The sequence below is a fragment of the Penicillium canescens genome, assembly GCF_028828765.1.
Source record: "Penicillium canescens strain IBT 15451 chromosome Unknown utg000011l_segment0_segment0, whole genome shotgun sequence".
Lineage (NCBI taxonomy): Eukaryota > Fungi > Ascomycota > Eurotiomycetes > Eurotiales > Aspergillaceae > Penicillium > Penicillium canescens.
Genome location: NW_026703973.1, coordinates 3,356,524 through 3,376,900, shown reverse-complemented (window position 1 = coordinate 3,376,900; position 20,377 = coordinate 3,356,524). Strand labels below are relative to the sequence as shown.

General features: G+C 47.5%; 7 protein-coding genes across 7 annotated transcripts; 4 read left to right on the top strand and 3 right to left on the bottom strand.

The window, feature by feature from the left end:
• Positions 1-1,032: 1,032 nt before the first annotated feature.
• On the bottom strand, positions 1,033-1,771 carry N7446_014013 (uncharacterized protein; the record flags this gene model as incomplete). Its single annotated transcript, XM_058522752.1, has 2 exons — positions 1,033-1,119; positions 1,184-1,771. The coding sequence occupies 2 exons, from the start codon at positions 1,769-1,771 to the stop codon at positions 1,033-1,035; spliced, it is 675 nt and encodes a 224-aa protein (XP_058366229.1).
• A 2,384-nt stretch (positions 1,772-4,155) lies between these two features.
• Positions 4,156-4,801, bottom strand: N7446_014012 (uncharacterized protein; the record flags this gene model as incomplete). The annotated part of the gene is made up of 4 exons (XM_058522751.1): positions 4,156-4,238; positions 4,291-4,474; positions 4,539-4,632; positions 4,698-4,801. 4 exons carry the CDS (start codon positions 4,799-4,801, stop codon positions 4,156-4,158), a joined length of 465 nt encoding a protein of 154 aa, XP_058366228.1.
• A 941-nt stretch (positions 4,802-5,742) lies between these two features.
• On the top strand, positions 5,743-6,236 carry N7446_014011 (uncharacterized protein; the record flags this gene model as incomplete). The annotated part of the gene is made up of 2 exons (XM_058522750.1): positions 5,743-5,998; positions 6,064-6,236. 2 exons carry the CDS (start codon positions 5,743-5,745, stop codon positions 6,234-6,236), a joined length of 429 nt encoding a protein of 142 aa, XP_058366227.1.
• A 2,886-nt stretch (positions 6,237-9,122) lies between these two features.
• On the bottom strand, positions 9,123-10,475 carry N7446_014010 (CFEM domain-containing protein; the record flags this gene model as incomplete). The annotated part of the gene is made up of 6 exons (XM_058522749.1): positions 9,123-9,246; positions 9,305-9,479; positions 9,525-9,690; positions 9,960-10,132; positions 10,195-10,330; positions 10,383-10,475. 6 exons carry the CDS (start codon positions 10,473-10,475, stop codon positions 9,123-9,125), a joined length of 867 nt encoding a protein of 288 aa, XP_058366226.1.
• A 1,980-nt stretch (positions 10,476-12,455) lies between these two features.
• On the top strand, positions 12,456-14,395 carry N7446_014009 (cytochrome P450; the record flags this gene model as incomplete). Its single annotated transcript, XM_058522748.1, has 8 exons — positions 12,456-12,687; positions 12,743-12,834; positions 12,910-12,943; positions 13,006-13,204; positions 13,255-13,641; positions 13,695-14,106; positions 14,159-14,194; positions 14,249-14,395. The coding sequence occupies 8 exons, from the start codon at positions 12,456-12,458 to the stop codon at positions 14,393-14,395; spliced, it is 1,539 nt and encodes a 512-aa protein (XP_058366225.1).
• A 1,729-nt stretch (positions 14,396-16,124) lies between these two features.
• Positions 16,125-17,021, top strand: N7446_014008 (uncharacterized protein; the record flags this gene model as incomplete). Its single annotated transcript, XM_058522747.1, has 2 exons — positions 16,125-16,447; positions 16,512-17,021. The coding sequence occupies exons 1-2, from the start codon at positions 16,187-16,189 to the stop codon at positions 17,019-17,021; spliced, it is 771 nt and encodes a 256-aa protein (XP_058366224.1). The 5' UTR covers positions 16,125-16,186.
• A 677-nt stretch (positions 17,022-17,698) lies between these two features.
• On the top strand, positions 17,699-20,282 carry N7446_014007 (beta-glucosidase; the record flags this gene model as incomplete). Its single annotated transcript, XM_058522746.1, has 3 exons — positions 17,699-17,771; positions 17,822-19,832; positions 19,880-20,282. The coding sequence occupies 3 exons, from the start codon at positions 17,699-17,701 to the stop codon at positions 20,280-20,282; spliced, it is 2,487 nt and encodes an 828-aa protein (XP_058366223.1).
• Positions 20,283-20,377: the final 95 nt, after the last annotated feature.

Here is a 20,377-nt window from a genome sequence, read left to right as displayed (position 1 = left end):
GACTGGTTGTGCATGCACCATGTGGTAAAGAAGATCCTTGATTGTCCACCGGTGCTTATCATTAAGCTCAGCCAGTACCATATCGACACGTTCGCGTGGCTGCAATCCTGAGATATAACGAGATCGCTGAGTAGACGCAGGTGGTTCTTGTAATGGTGAACTGGAAGAAGGCCACTCGAGGGAGGATTGTCGAGCACGCTTTCGCGATCTAGAGATCATATTGGGCAAATCCGGTGATGCCATTCTTTCTAACAATGTCAGAAATACTCTCAGAGAGCTTGAGAAAACACACCTTGACCAAATGGTGGGGTTGCTGGCGAGAACCGGAAACTTGTATGTACGGAAGGGGTTCCCGGCTCAGACCACGGGCTGATGAAGCAACCCAATCGGGTTAGCGTGGCAGAATCGGCAGAATTCTGTCTCATCATTGGCTGTGGTCTGAGGGAACTGAGGTAATGTGCTACTACCCCTGATCCTTGTAGTCTAAGATAATCGAGGTTATTCAATTCGTCCGAAACCCTGGAGTTCAGCCTGAGGCCCCGGCGGCAACCCCAACTAGCCCATTTCCCGTACCCCATTAAAACATCTCTGATTTTTAATCGCCTTTTTCTCAACAACCAGCGGGCTGAGCATGCTCCGAAGCAAATGGGGAATATTTAGATAGTCTATTATAACTTGCCAAAGTCTAAGGTCGATCGAAGGACTCTAGACCTTGGCAGTCAGGTCGGGCCTACTTTTTACCTCCCATAGTGAAGGCAAAACCCTAGCCTGCAGTCTGCCCTGACTGCAGCACCCCCATGGGATAGGACTTCATATCTAGGATCGAGTTTGAGAATTTATTTTAGTGATGCTCTTGATTCCTATCTGCTAGCCAATATGTCCGCTAGATGACCACGATTGCCACATTCATGTAGCTCTTGTACTCTCGGTCTGCACACTCTTTTCGTTTATTACTTCAAGTTTGTCCATTGCTTCCTTCACAGGGATCCTCATTCCTCGCCGGCGCCTTCCCTTTGCCACCTGCTTTGTGTATCAGTAACTCGAGTTCGTAAGGGAATCTGATCGTGCCTCACTGCTCTGGTATAACACCGTAGCCAGAAGAACAGCAAGAACTGAGGCCTATTACATGTCAGAAACCGTATAAACCCTATGGAACCCCTGGGGAGAATTTAATCCATCTTACCAGCGAAAGGTCCATGCCTTCTGCCACCACGACTTCCCATGACGGTCGTTTTCCGGGTAGGTACACCGCAGCCACATCCGTCAGTTTTACCGTCATCACCAAAGTCCCATGGTGATAGACATTTGTTTTGGACTTCCAGACATTCTGTCCGCGAACCGCCAGTATTGTATCTTCTCCATTTGCGGCAGCGTTTCGAAGATGCACGTCAAACTTGTCTTTGAGAGCACTCCATTTCGGTACAACCGTAGCAATAGGTTCGGAAGCGTTTTCTTTACTGCTGCCCTCTCCGGGAAGTTGAAGATACCATGTTACTCCTGTCTTTTTCCGAGATATCTCGAAAAGGGGAAGCCCTGAGGCGTCGCGAAAATGTCGTCGCTGAGACCAAGACGCAAAATCACCGTCGACGCCAAAGAGCTTGTTTGAAAGAGGGTTTTCAGCAGTTGGAGTACTTGAAATTGTGAAGTTGCCGCTAGACCAGCTTGCGCTATGTTGCTTCACCTGAATTGTTGTGGTCGATGAAACAACGTGTTCCGGACGGATGGCGATGGGTTGTTTGATCGGTGCGAGTGATTCCATTTCATTTACCATGTGAACTCAAAGCAGGAAGGGGGAATGAGAAGGTCAGAAGAGGGGTAGATAAGGAGTTGGAGTTTAGGTATTTATGAGATTGATATCCGCTTACTTAGCGTAACCTTCCTAATATATACAAAGTTTGGAGCGCCACCAGGATCTGCTCTAAATTAACGACAATCCATAACGCGCACATGCCGCTCAAGGCTACAAGGCGGACCCCATCTGTTGGCGTAAGGATTTGGGGGCGTCTTTTTTCTGAACTCAATTTTAGGTAAGGACATGTTTCATTCGATGTTTGCAGATAAATTGGTACAGAAACTACTGGACTCAGCCCCGCCAAAATCAGGCCAAGCAAGATACTTCTCGGTGTTGGTCCGTGGACAGTGCCCCTTGGCGCCAATGCAGCTGTGGAGAATGAGAAAATAATCTTGTTCAATCGTAGTCACTAAATTCACTATTGATTCTCAGCTGAAGGAAGAGGTGGAGATTTATGCGGCCCGTTTCAATCATGTGTTATTTGTCTCGAAGATGAGATCACTATGTATGTACTAGAGAATCCTGATGCTAAGGCTAGTGGTGGTATTTATTGCGCCCCTGGTAGTTAACTCCCTGGCACTTGATGGTACCATACCGCCAGGTGGATCAGCTAATTTTTCGACTTCTGATCCTTTTCTGAATTTTATATGATGTAATCTATAGGTATTCCGAGGAAATAATGTGGACTATGGCCTGTTGGAGACGTAAGCCATAGGTTGGCCCTTTCGTTTTGGAAATGGGATCCCCACTCCACATGTAAGACCATACGAATATTTACAAATAAATCCAGAGACGAGCCCGAACGTCAAGTTTGGCTATCAGATCATCACCGGAAACCACCTTGTAGAACCAGACTGGCCCACCCAAGTTTGGGCACATACCCCCGCACCAGGCCGATAACTTCCTTCGCGGAGGGCAAATGGCCGCCCGGGTAAGTACATGAATCTGTCGTCAATTGCGTTGTTATCGCCCTTTGTTAATATCATCTGCCTATACTTGGATATCAATATCGGTTTAAACTCTAGGCCATGTTAACAGACGTACTTGAGATGCCCATCCATTTCTACCTGATGGTTGACCGTGACTACCCGATGGACCATCGGTAAGGGCTTTCCTGGGATCCATATAACCGGGATATCGCCAGTATGAATGATTTTCTCGCGGTTCCAAAGAAAGATGAGATCGCCACGGTGAAAGGTAGGCTCCATGGACTCTGATGTTACCACCATAATGGGATATTTGGAGCCGCCGACAATGCACAAGACTTCCCATGCCATGAAAACCGACGCAATGGCCCATAATATAGAAACTACCTGATGGAAAAGCAGGCGCAAAGGTTGCTTCATATTTCAAATTAAATAAAATAGAGGGGGAGAAGGAGGTGTGTGATTTTCAGGTAAATGTAGGGAGATTTAGTAATGGGAAGGGCTTGTGAAGCAAATCATGCATGTACTAAAATGGGCCTTTAATTTCGACTATCCACAGGCACTTCCCAAAGCCCCCTCACCACAGCCCGCCAAGACGGTCTGTTTAGCCCCCACAAGGATGCCAGTACATGTAGATGTCCATGTAGGTTGTGGAGGCTCAAACAGCCCCTGCCCACATCAAATCTCCTGGATTTGTTCCTTTCAGACTCCACTGCTACAGTCTAGAACATCACAATGACATATTATTCTGTTGATAACAGTTCCTTCCTTGATATTGGAGAAGAATGTTTGTTGGGTTCTATCTGCCGCATCTAGTTGAAAAATAGTCATAAGTCAAGACATGGCCATCAGACCTTGTCGAAAGGCCCAAGAGCGCTACGTCATGCGGCTTCGAGTGCTGCGGCTGTCGGAAGGATCGGGTGAAATGACAGTAGCCGCCCTTTCTGTCTCTCCGATTGGACTTCTGCTGGATTTGTGGGGGAAATGTGGGGTTGAGGAGTTGACGCTTAGAGAAATCGAGCATGGGGCAACTAGGCGGAATTCTTATTACATGTACTGGTACAACCAAGCACATTGTTTGTAAATACATATAGTAGCCAAAACATAGTGGAACACAGAGACGGTGGATCATACTATCAACCGGTGGACTCATAATAAGTCTGGATTGCTATTTTGCCCCTTTCCATACTATTCACAACTACGGAGCATGAAGGCAGTAATTGGCTAATGTCTCATGATTTCAGTACCCGTTACGCACTACAGAAGTTTCACTTCCGAACATTGCTTCTCTCCGACATTATATGGAACAGCTCTTGGCATCAGGATTCTCTAGTCCATGCATATTGATCTCATCTTCGAGACAAATACGACATGATTGAACCAGACCGCATAAATCTCCACCTCTTCCTTCAGCCAAGAATCAATAGTGAATTTAGTCTAGTAGCCTTTGCCTTCGAGAGCTGCCTGAAGCTTGTTGATATCGTCATCAGAAAGACCAGTGTAGCCCAGGGCAGCGGAACCTGTTAGTTGAAATTAGTCACAATGCACAAAAAGGATTTTAATAATAATTACCCAGGGGGGTGGGCGCAGGCTGATTAGGGTCCTGTCCCAAGATGACATTCGAGAGTGTCATACAGGCGGAAGGGGCATTGTCAATGCGGAAGGCTCCCGGGCCAGTGGGAGTAAACTCAACTTTGACCCCGTTCAGCTGATCTTTGCATGTATCAGCAGCTGGCTGGGGGAGACCCGCAAACGGCTGTTGGGATCTTGTTAGCTCCCAATTATTCCAGTATCATAAACCAAGTCTGTTTGTAACTCACATCAGCACGCTTCTCGAAGACTGAGCCCTCAAAAGAGCGCTTTTTGCCAATCTTTCCCACACCATAGCCCACAATTCCGCCTGCTTCACCGGCACTTTAACGCTTTTTTAGCCACCATTGCGTTAAGGTATTATTTGAATCGGGTACTGGTGTACTTACAGCGCGCCACCCAGGATAGGCCCCAGAACAGCTGGAGGAGCAGGACAGAACTGAACCATGCTCAGGGAAGCTGCAATGGCGGCAGAGACGGTAGTGAGGTGCATGTTGGTCGATCAAGAGGGTTCTTTGTATCGAGAAGGTTGGCCTTCTTAAGAGTAAAGTAAACTTGGCTCTGGAAATGTTGATGGTGCTGTTAGACTGAGATGATAAAGGTTCTTATAGTCAGACAACCAGGGATTTGGACTAGGATCTTGACAATAATTCATAATGTGATGTTCATTCGAATGAGTTTCAATTGCATCATGGCTCCATCGCTTCGAAATTACGAATCCTTTCACCCTTTCTCCAGCATGATGCCCCATGTGGTATACCTCTTGGCTCTGTTCGCTTTGAGCCAACAATATTGTGAAGCCTGGCTTCCAAAGATCTATTGTACTCCCAATATCCTGTTGCTCCTCTGCGAATTCCCACACCGTGTAGACTGGATTTGGTAAACATATTTGGGTCATCCACATTATCGATATCACCATTCCTATCCCGTTTCTAGAACCATGCATGTTTGGCAGGTATTAATTCTTGCTCTCATCAGCATAGCCCTCTTCTTTTTGTTCTCCACCCCGTGGTGTCAAATAATGTAACTTCATTTATCTTGTATGGATCTGAACCCTGCAAATATAGGCCACGTTCTATTCTGGACCTGCATCGGGGTCCACTATACCGCCCGAAGGAATATATCTCATAGTTAAGGGTCGTTCAATGATGAAGATTGAGTGCATTGTTCTCGCATGGAGTGAGGAGAAGAGCTCTCCCTTGCGAGTCCATCTCTCGGCGGCCCCCAAGGGTGTGACACATTGGAATCCTTCATCCCATCTTAGTCAAGTCGATCTAGTAATTGAACAAGCACAACTGAGTCGAGGGCTGAGTGGCTTTGCCTATAAATACGGGTATCTTCCCACGAGAAGAGTTCTAATTGCAATCAACAGCTCATCTATATCCAAATCTATCACAACAAACCTTCTCTTCTTCCAAAGTCCATTTTGTCAACATGCACGCCTTCACTACTACCACTGCTGGCGCTCTTGCCATCCTCTCCCTCGTTCAATTCTGCCCTGCACCCCCAGCTGTCATCGGTGCAGTCGCGGGTGGTCTTGGTGGAGGTGCCATCTCTGGAGGCATTGTCGCAGGCTCCAAGGACCGCCGTGACCTGCCTGCTGGTGTTTCCCAGGAATCTATGGACCAGTGTATCCAGCAAATCAACTCCCAGGGAGGCCCGGTGAACGTCTACAGTACCGGCGATGACTGTAAGCCACCTAGGCTAATCATATAATTATCGTCGAACATGAATAACCTTTAACCCCCAATCCAGCTGCTCGTGCCGACAATGTTCCGCCAGCCTGTATGAACCTTGCTACTGTTCTTCTCGACAAGACTGCCCAGGCAGGTGGCCCCGTTCCCGTTCCCATGGGCAGCGCTAACCTCGAGTACCATGGTCTTAGCGCTCAAGACAAGAAGGACCTTCAGGCTGCTCTGTCTGGTTAATTCTCGCAGGATGAGAATAGGATTTATCCTTTGGGAATGGGCTTGAAGGAAAGGTGCTATGTGAGAGCGGTTATAGTTCCCAATAGCCTATTCTAGATATTTTCTGATAAACATCCTGGACTGTCAAGGATCTCCCCTGCCAGGGGTCCGGTAGAACACATTGTCATTCTTTAAATCCGTCGTCGGTAATAACTCTACTATTATATTGTATAAAGTAAAAATTGATTTTTGAGTCATACTAGTGTCTCAGTTGAAGTCAGCTCTGGCTGGAATTTCAATGTTTAAGATACTGAAATAGAATGAGTCCTGGAACTGGACCCTACATGACCCACTAATAAGTCGTGGGGGCAGTTGGCTCCTTGACTCACGTGTCAATTGGGCTATATAACCCTCTGTCCCGGTTTTTCCCAAAGTCGACTCTGGCCCCTTTAAACACCATCCAACTTCGCATCTGTGAGGGAAAACAAGTTATGTCTTCAATTTATCAAGAGATTCTGCCAATCGTGGTACCCATTACGACTTTCTTCTTTTCCGTTGGCGTTTTCTTCCACTTAGTCAATCGTCCTTGTCCTGAAATAATTATTCTGTCACCGTTGCTGTACATGCCAGCCGGTCTGTCCTTTGCCACCTCAGATTGGTGGCCGGGAGATTTGAACAGTTTATGGGGTCTACTTCTCTACATTTGGGTGGGACACTCCACATCACTGCTATTTATTGAGGACTTGCGAGTATTGGAAGACGGAGATTACCTGGGCCGCATTTCCAAACCTGCTCCTCACATCTCCGGAAGATACTATAAAGGATTAAAACTCTGGGACAATCCACGTCTTTTAGGGACGTCTTACCAATTTTTCAAAAGTCCCAAGACAGCCACAAATTCCTCGCCATCGTTATGCAGGTTTACAGTGATTCGCTTGGGGAAGCTTGTTGCATACGTGGTAGTTTACTTCTACATAAAAGCACGGGTCTTCCCTGCAGCATTTGTGCCTGTCCGGATCGACGAGTTTGACCCACTACACCAAGTCTATTTTCGACGTTTATCATCGCAGATTGCTCCAGTGACCCTCCGAGAGACACTTATGAGATGTGCCTTCGTCTTCTGGTGGACATTTTCTGCCGTCGCCATGCTTGATTCAGCACACGCCGCACTCTCGCTGGTCTCAGTCATTGTCCTCCGTTTTGATTTACCATATGAATGGCCGCCGATTTTCGGACCACTCAGCCAAGCATGGAGCATTCGACGCTTTTGGAGCAAGTTTTGGCACCAAATAGTTCGTCGAACTTACACCAATTACGGTGAATATGTTTCTCGGAAAATACTCCGTCTTGAGCCTCGCTCGTTGCCGGACAAGTTTTTCGTTATATTTGCCATTTTTCTTCTCTCTGGGTTGTCCCATGCTGCTGTTTCTTGGCAGCTAGGTGATCGCTGTGGTTGGTCACTAGATATGTGGTGGTTTTGCGCCAATTTCATTGCTGGGCTTTTGGAGGTTGTTGTGACGCGGCTGTTGCGGGTCTTTGTGACGAAGGTCGGACAGAAACACCGATTGGGGTGGTTGGATGAAAGTATTTGGAGCAGGACTTTTGGATTTGTTTGGGTATTTTCCTTCATGTTCTGGAGTATCCCAAAGTGGCAATATCCAAAGCTTTATTGCCATCTTAGTGATGCGTTAGAACAGACGGGAAAGAGTGTAAGATCTAGCGCTTGATCTTGACATTGGGTCCACCATTGAAATCAATGGATTGCCTCAATTTATATATGCGTTTGCAGTCTTTCCCAATTTCTTTATTGGAATGGGATTTCTAGGTTATCCTAAGCTACGATGTTTTATAGGCTGCGTGCACGCGTCCAGTAATAAACGAGATGAATAGACGCGAAACAGCGTTACCACCCACGCAGTATTTCTACGGACTATGGAGAGTAAATCTCGAGCCAGTCGAGTGAGAACAGGCCATTCGTGTTGATGGTCTTTCCAGTAAGCGCATAGCGAGATATTGACAGCCCCTGTTGCGTGTTAGTAGTCAATAGGAAATATACTAAGCAATTGTTTATACCTTCGCAGAGATATTGATCAACTTCATCTTGCCCACTCCTTGAATCGGCCGCTAGACCAGCTGGTGGATGCAGAAGCCGGTCGAATCCTAACAACTGCGGAGAGCAAGATAGTCTATTCATACAAGACAAGCTTGTGGGCATTTCCGGTCGATACTGTAGGTGAAAGATCTTTAGATATTCGATATAGCGCTCGGGATAGCCTAAGTCTTATGATAACGTGGCGCTATCGAATACGGATACTTTATACTAGGGCGTAACGAAAGTTCTAGTGCTATATATAACCCTAAAGTTTTGCAATGTCTTTTCGTAGACTTCTCTAAGTTCTATCTTTATGGAAAGTGATGCCTTAAGTAGTGTCCGCTTCCACGGAGCTGATTTTCTTCTTAATATTTGAGCTGATTCGTCGATATGCTTTATTAGTATCTTAAACACGAAACAGACTTTGTGACTGTCGCCTCTTCCAAGGCTAAGAGGGCTGTGGTGAACTAGACGAATAGCATTAACAGCTACACAATGTAGTAATCAACATTCCGTGGAATCAGTTAGGTAAAAGAGGAACGGCTGACCAAATCGGAATCTTGGCGAGATAGAGGCTCCTGACTAGAGGATGCCTTGATATTCCCCACAATTGAGAAATTTCTAGAGCGCGTCGGACGCTGCAGCCCCTGACTTCTATCATAGGTTTCCGATGACCTGATGCGAGTTTTGAATGCCAAAACAAGTATAGAGAAGGCGATTAAACAACCGGCGAATTGCCGGCATACTGACACAGAACGCTGCTGTGTAGCTTTCGATGAGTGACCAGTATGCAACTGGTACATAGTCATCTGTCGTCATATATCAGCAAGTTTGATCATCTTAATCTCTAGCTTTGAAGGATATCTCATATAGGTTGCATTGGTTGTGTAGGCAAATATCACCACTGACTTGAGGCGAATGATGCTTATAATGGTGATGCTGAAATTGACCAAATTTTGTCAGTAATCTATTCGCATAGCTAATAAAGTTAACTCACAAAAATCCCGTGCAAAACATAAGAATGACTAAAACCTTCTTCATTGGTCTAAAGTTCAGCTTCATGATCTCGCGGAGAGGCAAGGCCATAACGGCGGTCACATCGAGAACGATATTAATCACTACGCACGCGATCCCAAAGGCATTGAAATCGAGACAACTACCCTTTGTTTCACCTATCTAAGAGGTCTAGATATAAGACATAGGTAAACAGTTAAAACGAATTCCGAAGAAAAAGGCGAAGAAATAAGCGACCACTATTCCTATCACGATATATATCGCATTTCGAAGGCCGAAATTTGGGAAAATATAGAGATAGAGATTGAGGAAGGCCATCTTGATAGAGGTAATCGCGCCAACATAGAGCATCTCGACGATCCAATTGTACTAGAGAAAATTGTGAGTTCTCGTAATAGGTGTTAGATGCTACGTAGACGGACCTTTAGGATAAGGGTAATATTTAAGAAAGATATTGTCTAGATATCTCGTCCGTAACCGGCATCAACCACTTGATTCGAAAAATTAGGGTTTTAGGAAGTAATGTACATCGATAGCTGCGGAATACTCACTGAAAAATTCCAGTATACCTATCCTAACACTGAAAAGCTACGAGAGTCAACAGAAGCCATCATGATTGCTTACGGATAAGTTCTTACTAGTCCAAATATCACAAAGATATCTTCTAGACCAAAATGCTTGCGGAACTCTAGACTTCGAATAAAGGTTGCAACAATTGCTAACCCCCCAAACACCGAATTTGTGATAGTGATGACATTAGCCTTGTTGCGGATTAGGCTATAGCATATAGTACTCGTAGCGTTTGCCGTAGCTTAGTTAATAGATCAGCAAAGTTGATCATGTTTTCCAGTCTTAAAATGAGCGGTATCCTACTTAGACTATCCTTAACGGTGCAGGTTATTTGCATATAAGCTGTCAAATTGGCTTGCAGCGAGGCATCTGCGTAGATACAAGTGGTATTGGTCAAAGTGCAAGGCGAATCTTCGATTCCAATAGCCATGCACCCTATCTAAAGTAGAATATTAGCACAATTCAAAGCCAGGGACTAGAATTAATCTCACTACGTAGGATGGCATATCTGATGCATTAGCTTTTGCTGCCAAAAGCAGCGCGATGGGCATAATAGTCCCCTTTCTGCGGCATCGTATGTTCATTGTCGCTAGATAGAAGTAGTCATCGCCACAAGGAAGAGAAGAGGAATCTGTCCACTATCCGTGCGGGCAACACCCCAAGGACCCAAGGGTGACGCCAGGATCACGTAGTAATCAATCTAAACTGGCGATCAGGTCTTTTGGTTATTTAGCCCTATTTTAACCTGACCGGGGTATGGCCGCCCTTCTAATACTATTGTCCCAGTCATTCTGTGCGCCTTGGATGAACCTTTAAGCTATGTACTAGACCAAAACACTCATACATATCGATGATACGATTTGGAATTCACACGACTGTTCTTTGTCAAGTTTTGGGCGTATGAAGCGTGCCATTTTGCCATTTATTTCCATGAATTCTCGCAAGGCTCGCCACTCAAGACACTAGCCCCCCACTAAGTAGGAGCCGACTCAGCCCAGCGTCCCTAGCCTCTCAATAAAAGCGAACCGGTTAAATTAATGCAAAAGAATCATGTAAGCCCAGCATAAACGGTGTGTTTCAGGGGTCAGACTTAATCTCCCATTGCGTTTTATCATGATATCCGTGGGGAAGAGCTGAGTCTATATGTGGCCCCCGTCCTACTACGGGGCACCCATACCGGGAAGGCACACGTACACAGCCTCGTACTTTGTTCGCACTTCGATCGTTAGCCACGTGGTTCTCTCCCCAGAAACGGCAATAAATGGCTATTTCTAAGTGGATATCGATGACTATCCCCTCGTCCGTCCCCAGGAAGCACAATTAGCGCGATTACTAGCGTATACGTAATAACGCGTTATTATTGGCTAGCCGCTGTAAGGTTTCAGTAATCGGAATTAATTAGACCTATTATCCCAACATTGCCCTTTTACACATAGTGCCACATTACCACACTCTCTGCAACCAGATCTTGATCGTGATGCCTGTTGACCTCTTTTGCCCTTTTGTCTCTTATACTGGCACCATATACAAGCTTGCTGCCTATTTATTTGAATCCGCTGGTGATTTCTAGGCTCTGTCTGCCAGTATAGTGGTGGTGGTGATTGAGCTGCAAAGGCAAAGAGTTCTTGTTATAGCTTCTCGCGAAAAGCTAGTTGACCAGGTAGCTCACTCTGCTGCTGCTGCTTATAGATATATTTAATGCGATAAGCATTAATAATTGCTGCATTAAGGAGGAAGAAAAGAATAGGAAACCAAGTACGATTCGTCTTTCGATGAATCTCATAAGAAGCCCGATACTGAGTTGCTATGCCAACACTACCCATAAAATGGTTATAGTCGTTGATAGCAATAGGAATCTCTAATTGCTTCTTGATCTCATCACCAAAAAGTGTACGCGCAATAGCCGCATTAGTAGAGGTTACTGCTGGCCGCTACGGCTCGGTGGGCACGTAGAGATATGGCGAATGGATAGTAGATAGTATTAATACTATGTCATTATCCTGCCACGCGAGACAGAGGACTCCCTTAGCTTCAGGGGCATACAATTTTCCCTAGGGAAGAGATTTAATATGGTCTTTTAGCTCAATAAGCTGAGAGGGTATCCCACCTTGCTTACGTGTAGTACCACATGCACCAAAGGGCAACTGTAGAGAAGTAGCTGTCCATATAAACTGTATAGACTGCGGGCATGTTGATAGGCAGATTGGTAGGCAGATTGGCAGGCGAATTGGTAGGTAATGTTATGGAGACGCGTTCAGAAAACCACGCGTTGATGACTTAGTAGCCAATGGAGCGTATATATCCAATAAAATGTCAATAGATTTTAGTCTCACGATCGATTGGCTAAAATAATACACTAATGATACCGTGCTAATTGTGCTTTCCGGGGACGGACGAGGGATAACGATACAAAGGATGATCCAATTTAATCAGAGCCAATAGATTACTACGAATGCGTATGTCTAGTGTGGGCCCCACTTATAAAGGATACTCGGGTCAAACTTGACACGGGTTGAAAACTCTCTCTCCTACAGTCTATTATCTACCAGTTGTTCGGATTCACAATGGGAAATTTCGAAATATTCGACTGGAAACTAACATTCTACGACTTGCTGCACGGCCTCGGCCTTTTGCTTGCTACCTATTGGATTGGATGGATTGTTTACACGCGGGTGTTCCACCCACTCGCACGATTTCCAGGTCCATTCTGGGCCTCTGTGTCACGAGCCTGGATTGTGCGCTCCGTGATTCGCGGCAATACCCACAAAACCCAAAGGATGCTGCATACACGGTATGGTACGATATTCTCCACCCAGTTCAAGCTTGTGCTCTTTTAAGCGTTGTTGACCAGGCCATGTTGTGCGAATTGCCCCAAATGAGCTTTCGATAAGCGACCCCGAGGCCATCAAAATCATTTATGGAGTGAATTCAGGCTTTATAGAGGTCAGCGAATAAGAAGAGAAAAGAGGGGGAAAGAAATGCCGTTGGCTTCAAAAAAGGAAACTGACTTTTCGGTAGAGCGATTTCTATCTGGCTTTTCGCGCACCATATAGTGAGATATTTCTTCAGGGGCATGAGCATTGTTGACCAGAGCTAAAATAATTTGCTCAACAGCCCGATATCCAGATCATTTTACGTCAACAGATGAAAAAGTCCATGCTCAGCGGCGCCGCATCGTGAACGGCGTGTATACTATGCAGAGCATTCTTCAGTCAGAGCCCTACGTCAATAAATGCACAGAAGTTTTACTACAGCAACTTGAAGATGTTGCAGACGCCAAAGCTTCCATTGACCTGCTCGAGTGGACACGAATGTGAGCAATACTATTAATTTCATTATTATCGATATCTAACAGTAGAGTAGGTACGCTTACGATGTTATTGGCGAGCTTTACTTCAGCAAAATGTTCGGTTTAATGAAAGCAAGAGGCGACCATCTTGGGATAATGAAGTCCACTGATACACTGATTCCGGCCATGGCCATTTCATCTGTCATGCCATCATACCTCCGATCTTTCTTCATGCTTGTTGGGGTGTTGTTTGCCGAGACTCGCAAAGGCCTGTCTGCCTTGAATGACCTAGCGACCGCAGCGGACTCTGCTGTTCAGAGTCATGTTCAAGCGTCGAGTTCTGATGACAGTGTGATTCGACGTACTGATATTATATCTAAAGTATTTAACATTCATCGAGATCAAGGTGGGAAGCTTGATTTCCAGATCGATGATGTGAAGCTCGAGGCCTTCGGAGGATAGTAAGTTTGATTGATACCCGGAGCAAGAATCGAGAAAACTGAGAGCTTTTTAGTTTTGCTGGGAGTGATACAACAGCAATTCATCTGTCCACGACTTTATACTATATCTTGAAAAACCCGGGAGTCTACGCAGCCCTCAACAACGAGATAGTTCAGGCCACACAGCGTGGCGAGTTGAGCTTTCCGCATATATCGTACCACGAAGCGAGCAAACTGCGTTATTTGAGCGCGTGTGTTAAGGAAGGCGCTCGCTTGCATCCTAGTGTGGCACTTACAATGCCTCGAAATGTACCATCGAATGGTCGCAGTATTTCAGGGCAGTGGATTCCCGGCGGAGTCCGTGTGGGAATTAACCCGACTGTCGTGCAACTCGACAAAACAGTCTTTGGAGACGATGCGGAGAAATACAACCCGGATCGATGGCTGAAGCCAGATGCCGATAAGATGAATAAATACATTCTCCAGGTAAGTTAATCCAACTAAAGCTTAGAACGTGTGTTGACCGTCTTGGTTACAGTTTGGAGCTGGGTCAAGAATGTGTATGGGAAAGAATGTAAGTGCAATCACTCTGCCATGAAATCTAGGCTCTAGGTTGACCGTTGATCAGATATCGCTGTGCGAACTTTATAAGGTCATCCCAGAGCTGCTTCGTTCGTACCGCCTTGAATTATCAAGTCCAGAGAAAGATCTAGAGACCAGCGGGTTTTGGTTCTACAAGCCAGCGCCCATGCACATCCGCGTCTATCGAAAGTAGTGGAGACGACATGTTAAAACGTCTGGGAAAACTAAATGACCACTCTGACTTGAGGGGCATATTTCTTACAGTCATCGGCTCGTGATTCTCAATTGTTGATCCCAGTTTTATTCTTCATCCAGGGGGACCTGGGTCTACCTTTTATATTTGAGATATCACAAGCTCAACGCAAGACATGAAGAGGAATCACCGTTTTTAAACGCACCACCCCGAAAGAGCTGTCTCACTCAATTTTTGCTGCTGTGGGCAGGAGTGACGCAGTCATTTGTTTAAACGGACATTCAGCTTACAAGCATCATCGTGCTAGTTATCACAGAATAAATGACCCTCAAGGCTATACCGATTTGGGAATAGCTAGAGCTATACTCGGAAATAAACGCTGATTAGATGTAAAGCATCGTCGTGATCACTAATTCTGTATGATTACTAAGCAACACTGATTAGTTAGCCACAGAGCGATCAGTAAGCATTGGTTATTGCTCACATGACTTAACTGATTTGATCACCGAGCCTAAGCCCATGCTGACATCTACTTATTGACCTTGAGCCTAAGTGCCCTCATAAAAGCGGCGGCAGCCGAGAAATGAAAGCATTATCCACTAGACATTTTTACGTCTGTATCAGGTGCCGTTCTGATCGATAGAATAACGCATTATCTATAACCACGACGGATTTCGGTTCCGGCTATCGTCTATAGTGCTAAAGAAGTTGAGCTAAAAGGTCTTCGAATATAGTGCTATCGGTTGCTCCGCGGAATGCTTGCGAGAGGAGGATCGCATCCTAGGTATACGTAGGTAGTATCCGATATTGCTGGTCGCGATAGAACTATGATACCTAGACTGCGGCAACATCCTCAATATCCATGGATATCCACATATCCTCTCCGCAAATTGCGGATACGGTGTGTCGCCTAATATCCGCAATCCTCAATTTTGGGGATATAGTATGCCACCTAATATCTAGAGGATATTTAAGGATATCAAGTGGATAGGAAATTACAGCGGATCGGAGTTAACCTAAGAACACAGATGGGCACTGTACAGTATCTCCTGATAGGTTACAAGAGGGAACTTGAAGGGAAAACAATTTTTTATATATAGAGTGTATCGAATAATTGATTTAATCACTGAATTGTAACTCTGAACAGATCAAAATTAGATAACGGTGAGATCTCTAGGCTATAGGAAGTAAGATCATGGTGTGATAGTAGAAACATAGAAAAGCTTGGGCCGTACGCGGCGGTTTCAGGTTCCTTGGTTCCACGCCTACGCCCGGGCTGCTTGGACCTCAGGTAGGCCCACTCCACGACCGCGGCGGTGGCTGGTAGTGCTCAAGCTGCAGTCCTGTCCTTCATGTCCTGTTTATCGTAGTAGAAACAAACTAGAAAGAAGAATAAGCGAGCAAAGCCTTCAGAGGCCCACCTCATGTACTCGAAGGGCGCCAAATCCACTCAGCTCTCAGCACATTTGCAGCATCCGTAACACCTAACTAGCTCCTTCATACTCCATACTTTAGGCTTCCGGGCTCCGTCGGGCCGTCCGGGCGGTGAGATGTGGGTACGCAGGAACCTGGCCCCTAACCTCCAAGGGGTTGTCCGACTCCTTCAACCATAGACTATACGGAGCATCTCGGTCAGTCAATTCCGACTTTTTTTTTTTTTTTTTTTTTTAAAAAAAAAACACGGCCAAGGCTGTTTCCGCACAAGTCACGGCCGGCAGTGCCTCAGTTCCAGGTATATTCCGAGCATTGCCCGTATCCACTCACCTCCCCCACCTCACCCACCCGTCACCCATGCTGTCTCACGCCAGGATCATGTTCCGTAAGCTCCGTGGTAGTGGCAGCCGTAGCAGCCGTGGCAGCGACCCCGCGCCATCCGCGCTGGCCACGACAGCAGAGAGCGAAACTATTAACTCATCCCCTCGCGCCATCCATATCAGCGACGTGAGGCGGTCACCTACTAGGCTACTCCGTAAGCCCGGTTCCGATTCACAGTCTATGTCCATTATCGTCGCGAACGCCAAAGGCGCCGCCGACTCCTCGCATCTTTACAGGGTACGTATCCAGCGCAATATGCTCCGAGTACCCCCGGCCGAGCTCACCCCGCGCTGTTCATTAGCTACTCCAGAGAGAGAAGGATTACGGCGAGTTCGACCCTACGGACGAATTCGACATAGATTACTTTTGCGAAGGTTACGTCTACAATGTCTGCTTCATCCCGCCTAGCGCCCCGGGGCCTGGCCTAGCTTACCTCTGCCTCATGCAGCATGTCTGCCTCGTCTTCACGTACGACGCTTCATCGAGGGAATCATGGGACGAAATGGTCGCCGCCTACGAGAGAATACGCAGCCGCTACGAAGACAGAGTCCTCCCCTTTCTTACGACAATAATCGCCGCCATGGGTGAAGGTGAAGTCCCCGTGTCGCACGTGGAAGCCGAGGCGTTTGCAACCCAGCGGGACTGTCTCTTTTTCAAGTTCTCACCCACAACAGGGCGCGGCATTTGCGATGCGGTCGGCTCGCTAATTGAGCTAGCGCACGGCGCTCGTGATCAATATGCTATGGATCAGGAGGGTTATACCCAGAGATACAAGAGGGCAGAGGCAGTTCAGGCATTATTTCCCAGCTAGGGATGCCCATCTCAAAACTGACATCATCATGGATGGATGTTATACCCCCCGATCCGATCACTAGATAGACCGTGGTCCCGGGGTAAGTGTCGCACCCATAGAACTACAACCACCCAAAAATGTACAAAGAGGTACATTATGGAAGTATTTCAAATGCGAATATCTCGAGAACCATAAGGCTGTGCAAGCTCCGAAGCAAATGGGAGATACCTCACATATATATCTATAACCTGTGAAACAGACCGATCGGAGCTAACTAGACCTCTGCAGTCTAACGAGGAAAATAACCTGCAATCTTACGAAGAGGTCACTAAAGGCACCATAGTAAAGGAAAACCACAACCTGCAGTCTAGTAAACTGGGCCACCCCCCATGGGATAGACCGCGCAGATAGGGCTAAGGGGAGATGCGGGGATCATCTCAGGTCCCCACCAAGCCGGGGAGTCTCCGCCGTCAACGCGTCGCTGGGCATCTCGGGATATCGGATGTCGGGGACTCACGGGGATAGCGTCAAGAGGTCCCATCGACACATGAGTTCGACGTAAAGAATCGAAGCGGTGGACTGCGCAGGTACTTATATGTAGTCGCTACATGGTCTGCTTCCGTTCGCTCTGCGTAGAGGGAACAGGCATAGATTTCTTTCTTTATTGACATTGTTCCTTTTTCCAAGTGTTCATTATGCCGGAGATATTCGATGTAGAGCATGTTCTAGCGAACATCAGCGAGCAGGACAAAATCGCTCTTTTATCCGGTAACACAGAGATTGTGATCTTTGGGGACTTCATCCACTAACAAACGCAGGAATTGATTTCTGGCACACACATCCTATTCCCAATTTCAACGTCCCCTCGATCCGCGCCACCGACGGTCCCAATGGTATCCGAGGCACGAAATTCTTTGCCGGCATCCCCGCCGCATGTTTGCCCTGCGGTACAGCTCTGGGCGCTACCTGGGACCGAAATCTATTATACCAAGCGGGGAAGCTGTTGGGCGACGAGTGCATTGCGAAAGGGGCGCATTGTTGGCTAGGTCCGACAATCAACATGCAGCGCGCTCCCCTCGGTGGCCGCGGGTTCGAATCGTTTGCGGAAGATCCGCATCTCTCAGGCATTCTGGCCAAATCAATCATCCTCGGATGCGAAAGCAAAGGGATCATTTCCACGGTGAAGCATTTCGTGGGCAACGACCAGGAACATGAACGCCGGGCGGTGGATGTCTTCGTCACCCAGAGAGCCTTGCGCGAGATCTACCTACGACCCTTCCAGATTGTAGCGAGAGATGCGAAGCCTGGGGCGCTCATGACCTCGTATAATAAGATTAATGGGAAGCATGTGGTAGAAGATGCGCGCATGCTCAATCTGATCCGCGAGGAGTGGAAGTGGAATCCGCTGGTTATGAGCGACTGGTACGGAACCTACACAACTATCGACTCCATGAATGCGGGCCTTGACCTTGAAATGCCGGGGGTATCCAGATATCGAGGAAAGTTTATCGAGTCCGCCGTGCAGGCTCGACTGATCAAGCAATCGACTATTGATGCGCGAGCACGAAAGGTGTTGGAATTCGTGAAGCAAGCGAGTCAGGTCCAAGTGTCAGAAGTGGAGCAAGGACGGGATTTCCCAGAGGATAGAGCGTTGAATCGCAAAATCTGTGCGAACAGCATCGTCCTCCTCAAGAACGAAGGCATCTTACCCCTTCCAAGGGAGATCAAAAGGATCGCCCTAATCGGATCTCACATGAAGACTCCCGCAATATCGGGTGGCGGCAGTGCGTCACTTGAGCCATATTACTCTGTCTCGTTATACGACGCCTGCAGGGAAGCACTTCCCAATGCGGAGGTGCTCTATCAAGCAGGCGCATACGCCCATAAGATGCTCCCCGTGATAGACCGTCTGCTGAGCAATGCTGTCATTCAGTTCTACAACGAGCCGATGGGCAAGGAACGACGTTTAATCAGCACTGAGCCTGTATCGACGACGGCTTTCCAGTTCATGGACTACTATGCTCCCGGCCTCAACCGAAGCCTCTTCTGGGCCACACTGATTGGCGACTTCTCGCCCGACGCCTCCGGGCTTTGGGACTTTGGCCTGAGTGTCTTTGGTGCCGCAAATTTCTACATTGATGACGAGCTCGTGATCGATAACACCACGAGCCAGACGCGCGGGACGGCATTCTTCGGCAAAGGCACAGTTGAGGAGCTAGGATCGAAGGAACTAGTTGCTGGGACTACATACAAAATTCGGATCGAGTTCGGCTCTGCCAACACTACCACAGCGAAAACGGTGGGAATGGTGAATTTCGGTGGCGGCGCCGCAAATCTGGGGGCCTGTCTACGGATGAACCGGGATGCAATGATCGAGAATGCCGTGGAAGCTGCCGCAGAGGCCGACTACACCATTCTTTGCACCGGGCTCAATAAAGACTGGGAATCTGAAGGGTTCGATCGCACGCATATGGATCTGCCAGCGGGGGTTGACCGGTTGATCTCGAAGGTGTTGAAGGCGGCCGCAGACAAGACCGTCATCGTCAATCAGTCCGGTACACCAGTTACCATGCCATGGGCCGATCAGGCCCGGTGCATCCTACAGGCCTGGTATGGAGGTAACGAGACGGGTCATGGAATTGCCGATGTCCTCTTCGGAGAGGTCAATCCATGCGCAAAGCTGCCCTTGTCCTGGCCTGTGGATGTGAAACACAACCCGGCCTACCTGAACTACGCCAGTGTGGGTGGCCGAGTGCTCTACGGCGAGGACATCTATGGGGGTTATCGATTTTACGAGAAGACCGGACGAGAAGTCCTCTTTCCATTTGGGTGAGTTGGCTCCCCCAGTCTCCTAGTCTCATCTAACCATCTTGTAGTCACGGCCTGTCATACACGACCTTCAAGGTCTCACCGAGTGTTACCGTCACCCCGGAGATTTTCGACATGGACCGTCCTGCGGTCGCCACCGTACGAATCAAAAACATGGGCAAACTGGCGGGCGCCCAGGTTCTCCAACTGTACATCTCTGCCCTCGAATCCCCAACACCGCGCCCAAGCAAGGAGCTGCACGGTTTCGAAAAAGTATTTCTGCAGCCTGGGGAAGAAAGAACGGTTGACATCCAGCTGGACCGATATGCGACTAGCTTCTGGGACGAGATCGAGGACATGTGGAAGAGCGAGCAAGGGATGTATGAAGTGTTGATTGGAACCTCTAGCCAGGAAGTGGTGGCCCGGGGCAAATTCCAAGTGGATCGCACCTCGTATTGGCGGGGACTCTAATGGTTCATCCGGCTTTGGCTGGGTGAATTTCCCGGCTAAATGAGGTCGTCTTGGCTTGATTGGAGAGATGATTCAGCCATCGTTCGCCTAGCCCA